General features: G+C 36.6%; 1 protein-coding gene across 3 annotated transcripts in view; it reads right to left on the bottom strand.

Annotated features, from left to right (window-relative positions):
- The window catches only part of LOC121386433 (balbiani ring protein 3-like), a 251,642-nt gene that overhangs the window by 72,175 nt on the left and 167,217 nt on the right, over positions 1-12,250 (bottom strand). For all 3 annotated transcript variants that reach the window (XM_041517325.1, XM_041517326.1, XM_041517327.1), the window contains exon 11: positions 8,023-8,112. In XM_041517325.1, coding sequence (XP_041373259.1) covers positions 8,023-8,112 — 90 coding nt within the window. The remainder of the gene's footprint in view (positions 1-8,022; positions 8,113-12,250) is intronic.

Below are 12,250 nucleotides of genomic sequence, written 5' to 3'. Positions count from 1 at the left end.
CTTGTGATGTCTTTTGTGACACAAGTGATCTAACATCTTTATTGATGAACTCAACAATCACTCTTGCAATTTCTGGGCTAGCAACCATCCATTTTTGCAGAGCATTAGGATTGTCCATCATACCATCAGCATCTCCATCTCCCTCTCATGTGCCTGGTCCATCTCAGTGGAGGAAAATATATGCTTAGTCTTTTGCACCTTGAACACTCCAGCTCCACTTGACGGTGTGCCCTAGCATGTCTTGCAAATGGATTGGATCCATCTTGCATAGTGCGTATGGTCAAGAGCAAAGAAACATGGGAGAAACTCCCAGAGAGCATCTAAGTACACAAAGGCCAGGATGCAAACCTGTAATGCCAATGCAAGACTCCAGTACTGGAATTGTGGAAATTCTTTGGTTCTTCTTTGACATTGTTCCTTGGATGATAACTGCTGATCCTTGTTTTCTACTCTTGCTTAGTCATTGTATGTGTGATACTGCAGTATGATCAATGCTGTAGCTATGACCTGATGTGTGTGACATGTACATGCATAACACGCATCTTGCAGGAAGGAATCTGCTGTTCCGGCTGAAGCAATGTCAGTCTGTACCAATACTTCTACCCAGCCACTTCCTGCTAACCAGTCACCTGCTGTGTTCAAGGCAGCCATTTCAATGTGCAACCATCCAAACAGAACAAATAAAATTGGTCCTTTCAATATTTTTTGGACCATTAATATCTCAACTACATAATGAGATATTGAGCAAAATAGCTTGTGGATGGTGGCCATCTTGGTTTTCAAGATGGCAGCCACATATTTAATGCCACCATTGGATTCCTAGACCCCTAAAATGTTGGTCTAGGCATTAAAAGGGTATTGATATCTTTAGTACTAAATGACATATTAACGTTCTGAGTACTGCAGGTGAGATATCTCGCCCGACATCACATCAGTCGAAATACTGTATACTGTGTACAGTGCATTCCCCAATTCAAATTTCCTGCCGTTTTGCACACGACACTCACCGGAAACGGAAATATAATAAAAGAAAAAAGATATTTTTTTCTTCAAAATATTGGCTTTTGTTTTGATTTTATGAATTGAAAATACCTTGAAATTTAGATTTTCGGCAAGTATTTTCGTTTGACAACAATGGCGGCACGTCGCGGTCATTTTCAGGGATTGATAGCTGATTTGACAGCTAATTTGAAAATACATTTGATCGTTTTACCAACAACGAATATCACAAAATAGAGGGTGTACAGACAATCATGAACGACACTTGAAAGATAAACAACAAAACCAAAACTAATAGGGACACAGTAATAGAGGGTGTATAGACAATCATGAACGACACTTGAAAGATAAACAGCAAACAAAACTAATAGGGACACAGTAATAGAGGGTGTATAGACAATCATGAACGACACTTGAAAGATAAACAACAAACAAAACTAATAGGGACACAGTAATAGAGGGTGTATAGACAATCATGAACGACACTTGAAAGATAAACATCAAACAAAACTAATAGGGACACAGTAATAGAGGGTGTATAGACAATCATGCACGACACTTGAAAGATAAAACAACAAACAAAAAGCAACTTTTTTTTCATATTCTACTAGGTGTGTAACTGACCCTCCACTTCCCTTGCCCCTTCTAGGTACAGTTTTATAATGATGAAAATGTGGTTAAGCTTCTAAATTGCATTATATGGTACATTTAAGGTAGCTTTTCTATAATAGGCCTACTTAGGTAAACAAAAGTGGAGGGTCCAATGCCACCTCTCATGATCAGACAGCCCTGATTTGACATTTATATACATGTATGCATAAACAGATCATGAGATACATGCACACTTATATGCTGCAATTTAGCCAATCGACGGTTTTTTATTTTAGTATGTTTCACAAAATCTGCATCCTGATAACATAACAGATGTACTAGAGTCTATATATTCAACCATTTGTCAGAATTAAAAAAATATTCAGTATGTTTCACAAAATCCACAACCTAACATCATAACAGATGTACTATGTTTAACCAATCGTCAGTTTTTAATATTCAGTATGTTTCACAAAACTACAACCTAAAATTGTAACAGATATTGCGTGATTTCTAAAATTATAATCAGGGGTATATGGCACAGAAAGTACTCGCCTGCTCGCCAAATGGGAGTAACAATGATGGACGAGTTAATAAATGTAACTACAGTGGACTGTCTAAACCGGATTCTGTCTACTCCGGACTCCGGATAAAAAATCAAGAACAAAAGAATCATTCATGTATTAATTACCTCTGTCCACACCGGATCGGGATTTGACTGAACGACGGGCTGCTTACGGTTACAGTGTCTCGTTACGATATAATAATATCATGCACACATATGAAATACAAGTTCAACTGCACTTTAAACAAATGCGTGTGAGTTCGCTCACGTCAAAAGTATACGCTCGATTCGTCACCTGTGCGGCCATTGCTCGGCAAACCACAAACGACAGCCTGTTGTCAATTTCAGTTAAAGGGACATTCCTGAGTTTGCTGCAATGTTTAAGATGATATCGACTAACAGAGACTTTTTAACGATTGTAATTAAATATTAAATATATTTTCCGGCATAAAATATCAGTGGCTGTATATTAAATATGTTTCTGATCGTTCTAATATTTGTACTGGGTTAAATTTCGTTTTATTTTCTAAAATATATTTTTTCGTACGTACGAAATCCAATTTGGGATTCTTACAAATATTAACCTTTAGACTACTGGATTAATTTTGAACAAAAACCACGTTGAGTGGGTACAAGTTTATAATTTTTACTCAAATATATTCACTTAAATGTTTCATAAATACATGAAATAAAGTTAATATATGAATCGGTAAGTATTATTTTCGTGTCTTTTTTTGTAATTTTTAGTATTTTAGATCGGCTAATGGTGATTAAAATTAGGCAAAAAATCGAAAAAGTTGCGTTTACTTACGGGCATTTGTGGCCAGCTGTCCAGTATTTATGTCCATTATTCCCGATAACAGTGGTTTTCTGACTAGATTTATTTTATAAACCCGAACTATGATTCATATTGCTTTTTTTTGGTGATATTCGTTGTTGGTAAAACGATCAAATTTATTATCAAATTAGCTGTTACAATCAGCTATCGATCCCTGAAAATTACCGCGACGTGCCGCCATTGTTGTCAAGCGAAAATACTTGCTGAAAACCACTTTTTGAACTCAAAATTTCAAGGTATTTTCAATTGAAAAAATCAAAACAAAAACCACCATTTTGAAAAAAAATCTTTTTTCTTTAATTATATTTCCGTTTCCGGTGAGTGTCTTGTGCAAAACGGCGGGAAATATGAATTGGAGAATGCACTGTATACAGTGTACAGTATATCGACTGACGTGACGTCGGGCGAGATATCTCGCCTGCAGTAGTCAGAAAGTTAAGACGACCAGAAACACACTGAATATATACAGACACTGATATTCTAAACAATAAAATATATTTAACATATAAGTTTAATCGTAGAAATATTCTATTAGTCGGAAACATCTTACAATGCAGCAAACTCAGGAATGTCCCTTTAACAGGTGCGTTTGAGGATTTGAAATGGTAGGGTTCGTCTCAAAAAATGAAATGAGAAATCTTGCGCTGTACAAAGAACGTTCGATTGAGGATACATACTATTCTTTTGTTAAAACCGGTTTTGATCTTGACAACGTACTATCAACAATCGTACCTTCCTATTTAAGAATTAATATTTTATAAAGTGTTAGTAGAACTTTCAAAGTTTAGTTTGTATAACACATTGATCATGTATATTTTTTTAATAATATATACTAAAGTAGAAAATGACCGTTTTCGCTTTTTAATTTTACGTGTGGTAAAATCGACAAATTCAACTAAATATTATTTCGTTTGGAAAGGGTAAAGTTAGTTGTTGTTTTTTAACGCCATCAGCGTTAGAGCATATTGATTTAATAATCATCTGGTTTTGGATTTTAAACGTTTGGTAATTTTGACATAATTTTGACATAATTATAATCTAAGAGAGGAAACGGGCGCATGTGCAGGGGAGAGGGTATTGGGGGTCGAAATCCTTACCTGACCAACAAAAAAAACAAAAATTGAAATATATTTTTGGGGGGAACATGGCCTCATATAAACTTCGCTCAACGCAGTCTATAACCCGCAACCCCGCTGAAATCCCTGCACACGCGCCTTGGAAACCCGCTACATTTTAAAAATATGTTTTTATTATTTTTTTTTTTTAGCAAGGGACCATTTATATGTACCATCACACAGACATGATATCATATACCATGGCCTTTTATATACCAGTCATGGCGCACTGGCTGGAACAATCCCGCCGGTGGGGATCGATCCTAGACCGACCGCGCATTAAAAAACAACACCACATATTTAGGTCTAAGTAATGAATAGAAATAAGATATAGTCTTCATAAATGTTACGTATATCGAACATACCGCCCTCTTCCTCTACCCCTAGAGTGTTACGTAATTATTAACACCCCCTTACATGTAACGCGTATGCCAACCGCTGGTCACTGTCAATATTTCAAGGCAAATCCCCCACCGACCCCTGGAAAGGTATTGTATCATACCTCTATGGATATAAATATATTTTGGAGGTATGAGACGACCCCTCAATCAAGACAGTTAGATTTGTTCAAAATCACGTGAGAAGCTCAGCGCCTGCGCAAATCGCGTAAATTCCCAGTTCTACTGGCCATTGGGTTTGCAGTTGACCTAGATAATGTAGATAAGCGAGCATTGCGAAACTAGCGATGTGGTGGGCCTTTTATTTACCAAACAGAACTGGATCATTTATTCTATATGCTTAAATAATAAAAATATTCCACACACCGCAGCTTTAATTAGTTGAACAATGATAGTAAATTGCCAAGTAAACAGGACACCGTCGCAAGATCAAATACAAAATGTAATCGCACTCGTGTGAAGTTTACTCTTATTGTGATAGGCCGTTAGATCAATCGGATTAATATTAGTGTGTGTGTGTGTGTGTGTGTGTGTGTGTGTGTGTGTGTGTGTGTGAAATAATCGATTGCAAGTCTGGCTCGTATGACTGTTTCGCAACCATCCATGGGTTCAAATGTCATTGTTGATCGCGAGTTGTCGATCATTCAAGAACCATAACTATGGATGAACTCTGTCTAAACCGGTCCTCTATGTAAACTGGACTATTTCGACGGTACGAAGTGAGTCCGGTTTAGACAGTCCACTGTACTAGTCCAACAGGCGGGGCAATCTATCTTTTTCTTTTCTGGCATTGAATCCGTGACTTTTTTTTTCTTCAACAAAACAGTTTTCCTTTTTTTCCTACCCTGACACAAACAAAACTCATTTGTGAAAAAACATCTTTTGAAAACTAACAGCAGACATTTCATTTTATTTCAACTTATTTTTGTGCTTATATCCAATTGAGGTTCAAGCATGTACCATGGCAAACTGTATATACATGTACTTGCCAGGTGTCTATTATCTGCAAGTATTTAACATTTGTGCTTTTGAAATGCACAACATGCATGTCTACATACAGCAAAATAACCTTTCAGCTATGTTAATTTGCTGCAAAAGTTAATTTGGAAAAAACCTGCCATTTTTAAAATATTGTCGTAGACAACAAATTCTTAAGTTTGAGCCTTGCTGAGGGTATTTTGTTACATCAGTGTGTATGTTTCTGTGGTAGACTTATCTTTGGTGACGTCTTGCCAGTGTCCCTTTAAGATGAAAATCAAAATATGGTTCCGAAAAGAAAACAAAATCATACAAAATAAATACTGTGTATTTTAAGTGGCATTGCCTCTTAATTGTACCATGTCAAGCCGTAATGATATGCCACTTAACATAACAGCTGTACTAGCTAGATGAGAAAGCTATATACAAATATTTTTAAGTCAATATCTCAAGGCCTTCTGGAAAAGTCCAGAAAACACATCAAAAAGATAACTCTTTGGGTAAATCGATCGCCATGAAAGGCATTCTAAAAACAAACACATTCAAAAAACTATATGTGGGACAGATGGACGGACGGACGGACGGACGGACAGACAGACAGACATGGAAATCACAATGCTGCTCAATACAGAGGCGCTGTATGCTATAATACAGTGAAACCCCTCAAAACCGGACAGCCATGGGACCAAGAAAAAAGTCCGGTTTTGAGAGGTATCCGGTTTACAGAGGTTTCAGTATTGAGGTAAACCGTTTGTTGGTTGGTGTTCTCTACTAATATTGTAACTAATAAAACTGCAAAAAAAAAAAAAAAACGGTACACTTTCGAACTTTCAAATTATTTTAAGTTTATCATCAAGCAATAATTCAACATGGCGGCGTTTCGCTGGACGTTCGACATGTCCAAAGTAGATACTAAAATGAAACACTGTTGATAAATTTTTCACCAAACCAAGCCAAACAATTTTACTCTTGGTTATACTCTTTATTTTGTTAAATAAACTTTGCAAAGAAACAAAAAAAAGGTTCAAACAATTGGAAAAATTTATTAAAATTCCTAGTTGCTTTGCCATTCATTGCGGTAATCGTGAGACGTACATGTAGGCTATAAAAAGGAACTCAATCAAATTCGTAAGTTAATCTTTGTACAAATCGAGCTCAGAATGAAGGGAGTACATGTGTTTCCTCCAGTTATTTAACCTTCTGAGTACAGCAGGCGAGATATCTCGCCCGACGTCATGTCAGTCGATATACTGTACACTGTATACAGTGCATTCCCCAATTCATATTTCCCGCCGGTTTGCACACGACACTCACCGAAAACGGAAATATGATTAAAGAAAAAAATTAGTTTTTTTCAAAATGGTGGCTTTTGTTTTGATTTTTTCAATTGAAAATACCTTGAAATTTTTAGTTCAAAAAGTGGTTTTCGGCAAGTATTTTCGCTTGACAACAATGGCGGCACGTCGCGGTCATTTTCAGGGATCGATAGCTGATTGTGACAGCTAATTTGATAATAAATTTGATCGTTTTACCAACAACGAAAATTACCAAATATTGCAATATGAATCATAGTTTGGGTTTTAAAAAAACATTCTGGTCAGAAAACCACTGTTATCGGGAATAATGGACATAAATACTGGACAGCTGGCCACAAATGCCCGTAAGTAAACGCAACTTTTTCGATTTTTTGCCTAATTTTAATCACCATTAGCCGATCTAAAATAATAAAAATTACAAAAAAAGACACGAAAATAACACTTACTGATTCATATATGAACTTTATTTCATGTATTATTAAGTGAATATATGTGAGTAAAAATTATAAACTTGTATCCACTCAACGTGGTTTTTGTTAAAACTTAATCCAGTAGTCTAAAGGTTAAACATCAAAGCTGTTAATTAATCCCTTAATTGGTATTTATCACCTGCACAAGTGACACTGGAGCATGCACACATGTAATTAGCTCTGCGTACGCTATCACGTTTTTGGCTGAGTGGGTATTCAAAGTATAAGTAATGCAGTCATGATTGACGTCGGTGTTGCATTAAAGGAACACAATGGGACCAGATAATTTCGTCCGGTGCAGTTTAAGGGGTTTCCAGTTTAGAGGGGTAAATTTTAGTGTTAAAAGATAGGAAAATCACGGGAATGTGTAAAACGTCCGGTTTTGAGGGAATTCCGGTTTACTGAGGGTCCGGTTTTGCGGGGTTTCACTGTAGTAAGATAAGATTTCCCTTTAAAATGAAAATGAAAATATTGTTCCAAAAAAAAAAAAAAAAAATCATACAGAATAAATACTGTGCATTTTGAGCGCCACTACCTCTAGCGTGTGCCCTGCAAATTTCAAGCCTTGATTCTATGCCACTCATATTTCTAATTAGATCCAGATATTTGTTGAAAGAATTGTTTTGAAAATAGGTAAGAAAGAAAAACAAGGAAAGAAGAATAAAAAAGCACAACTACTTGTATATTTCCCCTAAATATTGTAGTAGAAGTTCAGAAAAGTGGACTAATAGTTATTCTAAAAACATACATACCACAACTGTCTCCAGACCAATATTTTGGACAAGCACATGTGCAATCGTACCGAAGAGTGCTACCCTTATCACACTTTAAGTCACATTTCTCTGCAAAGTATAAAACATTAAATGAAGCAGCAGAATCAAAAATATATACAGTGGACTCTGTCCAAGCCGGCATCTGTCTAAACCGGATTCTGTGTAAACTGGCACAGTTTTAAGGTCCCGTCCAGCTACCGTTAATTTATTATGAATAAAACTCTGCCTAGAAACTGGATTCGGTCTATTCCAGATTTTGGATGCAAGCTAAGAACAAACGAATGGTTTATGTAGTAATTAGCCATCTACACCGGCATGCAATCCTACACTGCATGTGGTCATCTTTTAAACAAAGACTGCAATTTCCCAGCGATTAAAACACCAAAGTGTTATGAAATAATCTTGCCTCTTTGAAGGCTTAATAAACAACAAACCACACCTATTGTAAATGGTGTAGGTAGAAAGATCAATAAGATTATTTATTAGTATGTGTTCAAACCTACATGTACATTTGTAAGTAGGCCTAGTCAAAACTAGAACATGCATATAAATACGAATGACACTTCAGTTTTGCATTGTCTTAAGTTACTTAATTTGCAATGGCAGAGCGACCACAAAAACGGCAACATATCAAACTCTCCTTAGAACATAAAGTGAACAGAAAGATTTAGCTTTGAAATTCAAGATCAGATATACTAAAACGTGATTTTATATAGGGGTGGGGAGCATACTATGCATTATGTATGTATATATGATTTTATAAATTGTAATTAATAGTTTTTTTTAAAAGATTTGATTGGGGGGCATGCATGCATGGCCCCCGTGACCACCCATCACTACACCACTGAAATGTAGTGACCATTAATTACTGGCAATACTGTACGAGGACAACATTTTGGTAGATAGAAAACGAATAGCCAACAATTGTATTTTATTTATCTTGATTTTTATTACCGTATATCTTCGCCTATAAGTCGAATTTTTTTCACCCAAAAATTATTTTATAACTTGGGGGGTCGACTTATAAGAGGGAAAAAAAAATTCATCAAAAAAGATTACTGTTTTGAGGATTATTTTACAAGTTTTATTGTTGAAGTATGCCATGTATTTATACTCAAATATGTTAATTTGACACATTTATTTTTTATAACCTTTTTTTTTTGGCATTAGAACGGTTTTGGTTATGCGAAAAGGCGTACGATCTCACTCACATGCCAAGACAACAGTCCACTTAGTTAAATTAACAGTCATCACTAATAGTAAAAAATGTAAACAATATAACTACCTGTTGCCTGGGTTTATTTTGAAATCTGGTCAATGGCATTAATGGTTGTTCAAACAATGTTTTGGCGGTGATTAATGAATTTACTAAGCTTTTCCCTTAAAATAGACTGATCTCTGCAGTTCACTATCTAGAGCAATAGGGAACACATCATTTTGGTACAAAAACCAGTGTACTTTCCAGAGTTATCCTCCTTACATGTATTAATATGGCGGGCAAAACGTGATACTTTGAGTTTTATCGTAGTGATCTGTTGTCAGTGTTTATAAATAAAGTTGTTGTCTGTGCACAAAAACCATCTGTACAACAGTAACAGTCAAACAGCTTTCACTCTCTACTAAGGGAATATTTCGTTTTGATGCTATGTAGGTTTGATGGAATAGTCTGATTATATTGCGATGTACAAAACGTGAAAACCGAAGTTTGTAAAATAATTTTCTTTTGTTCAAATATTATTGTTCTCATGTGCTGAAAATAAGAAATATTTCAATATTTATAAGTAGTTTTTTCCTGGGTCGACTTATAAATTCTATAAAAAAATTTTTCAGGTCTTGAATTAGGGACTCGAACTTATAGCCGAGATCGACTTACAGGCGAAGATATACGGTAGTTTGTTATAAAGAAAGAAAGAAATGTTTTATTTTATTACTCAACACATTTTATTTACGGTTATATGGCATCAGACATATGGTTAAGGACCACACAGATTTTGAGAGGAAACTCGCTGTCGCCACTACATGGACTACTCTTCCAATTAGCAGCAAGGGATCTTTTATTTGCACTTCCCACAGGCAGGATAGCACAAACCATGGCCTTTGCTGAACCAGTTATGGATCACTGGTCAGTGCAAGTGGTTTACACCTACCCATTGAGCCTTGCGGAGCACTCACTCAGGGTTTGGAGTCGGTATCTGGATTAAAAATCCCATGCCTCGACTGGGTTCCGAACCCAGTACCTACCAGCCTGTAGACTGATGGCCTGCCACGACGCCACCGAGGCCGGTAGAGTTAGTTTGTTATAAATGCAAATATTTTTCAGGTTTATACCAATCACTAAATAAAACATTAATTGCTTAACCTTGCTTTCATACATGTCTTACACATAGTCCAAACATTTGGTGAATATGACATTTTATTTACATTTGAATCCTCTGATCACTACATCACAAGAAACGTAACTCTGGACAAAATCGGTCTATACCGGCATATTACATCAGTCACAAGTGAATCCAGTTTCGACTGAGTCCACTGTAGTTATATTTTAATACTATTTTCTATTATTCATAGCATTATTTGATTAAAACATCCATTCATTCATATGACAATAATAGAACAACAATAGAAACCCGAATATTAATTTAGATAACATTTATTCAAGTTTCCTTTATTTTTTTCTTTAAAATTATTGGTTGAATCACATTAGTTTTTGTGTCTGTTAAAAATATTAATGTCTTGTGAACATTTCACACACATTTTGACTGTCTATTTCAATGACCTAATTTTGGTATAGTCAGTATTCTGTATGACCTCCATTTGCTCTGATGACAGCCCTGCATCTGCGGTTCATGGATTGGACCACACAATTTACTGTTCCTCTAGGGATGTTGGTCCATGCGTCACGTATCACCTGCTGCAGATCTGCTTGGGTTGCTGGTCGGGGGCGCATTTGGTTGAGATGTCTCTGTATCTCATCCCAAAAATGTTCAATGGGATTCAGATCGGGGCTAATAGATGGCCATGGCATGGTAATGATGTTGTGCTGATGAAGAAACTTCTGTGTAATCCTAGCAGTGTGTGGACGGGCATTATCTTGTTGCAAAATATGGTTTCCATAACAATGAAAAAAATGGAACAATTTCTGGTCTGAGCACTTGATCAATATAGCGTTGTGCTGTTACTCCATTTCCATGACCTGGGCCAACATTGTGAAAGATTATGAGACCCACACACTGACTGAAGCCAATTCTGCCCCATATCATAACACTTGGTCCACCTATGCGTTCCACACAATGACACATCCATCAGCATAGGCCTACCTTTCACCACCTCTGCGCCACACTCGCCTACGTACATCCTGATGATCAATGCAAAATCGGCTTTCATCGGAGAAAGAAGTGTATAACGCCAATTCACATGATTTTGGGCCCACTGGAGTTGAGCTATGCAGTGTTGTTGTGTCAGAACGGGTCCTCTTGCTGGATGCCTGTTTCGAAGGTTTCGTACTGCAAGCCGCTGCCAAACTGTCTTACAGCTAATGTGTCTCTGGTGGTTACCAATAATTGTCCGAGCTGTCTAATTGGCGGAACGGAACCTGTCAACCAGATGGCTGCGACCAATATGCCGATCTCGTCTTGCCATGGTCACCCTTGGTCTGCCACTTCGTGGTCTATCACTTGCAACACCAGTGGCAATAAAACACTCTTACAGACGATACATTGTTGATGGATGCACATTAAAAGTGAGTGCAATGTCATCTGGCCTATCTCCAGCCATTTATCTCCCAACTACTCTTTCACGTTCGGCAGTCATTAATCTTGGCATAGCTGCTGCTCCAAAAACAACACTGTAAACATTTGTTTTCGGGTTTCCTTTTACTCATGTTGACTGAATGAATAATGCACACACCTCAAATTGCACGTGCTGCACTAGCACATGCATCCCTGTTGAATAAGAGGATCCATAACCAACATAGCTAGTGTGTGCAAAAAGTGAAGCTGCTCCCGAGATTTTCAAACCTTGCATTGCATTATAATAATTGTGTAGCATTACTGAAGTAATTGTATTTAGAAACAAATTTATATTAACATTTTCGCATTTCTTTTGTTGTTCAGTATAGGATACCCAAATTTAACCACAACTATCTTGACAAAATATATTACATTGTACAGATATTCGTAACATATATGCAACAATTTGGTGGGTTTTT

The sequence above is a fragment of the Gigantopelta aegis genome, chromosome 12 (genome assembly GCF_016097555.1).
Source record: "Gigantopelta aegis isolate Gae_Host chromosome 12, Gae_host_genome, whole genome shotgun sequence".
Classification (NCBI taxonomy): Eukaryota; Metazoa; Mollusca; class Gastropoda; order Neomphalida; family Peltospiridae; genus Gigantopelta; species Gigantopelta aegis.
This window is presented reverse-complemented; position numbering and strand designations above follow the sequence as displayed.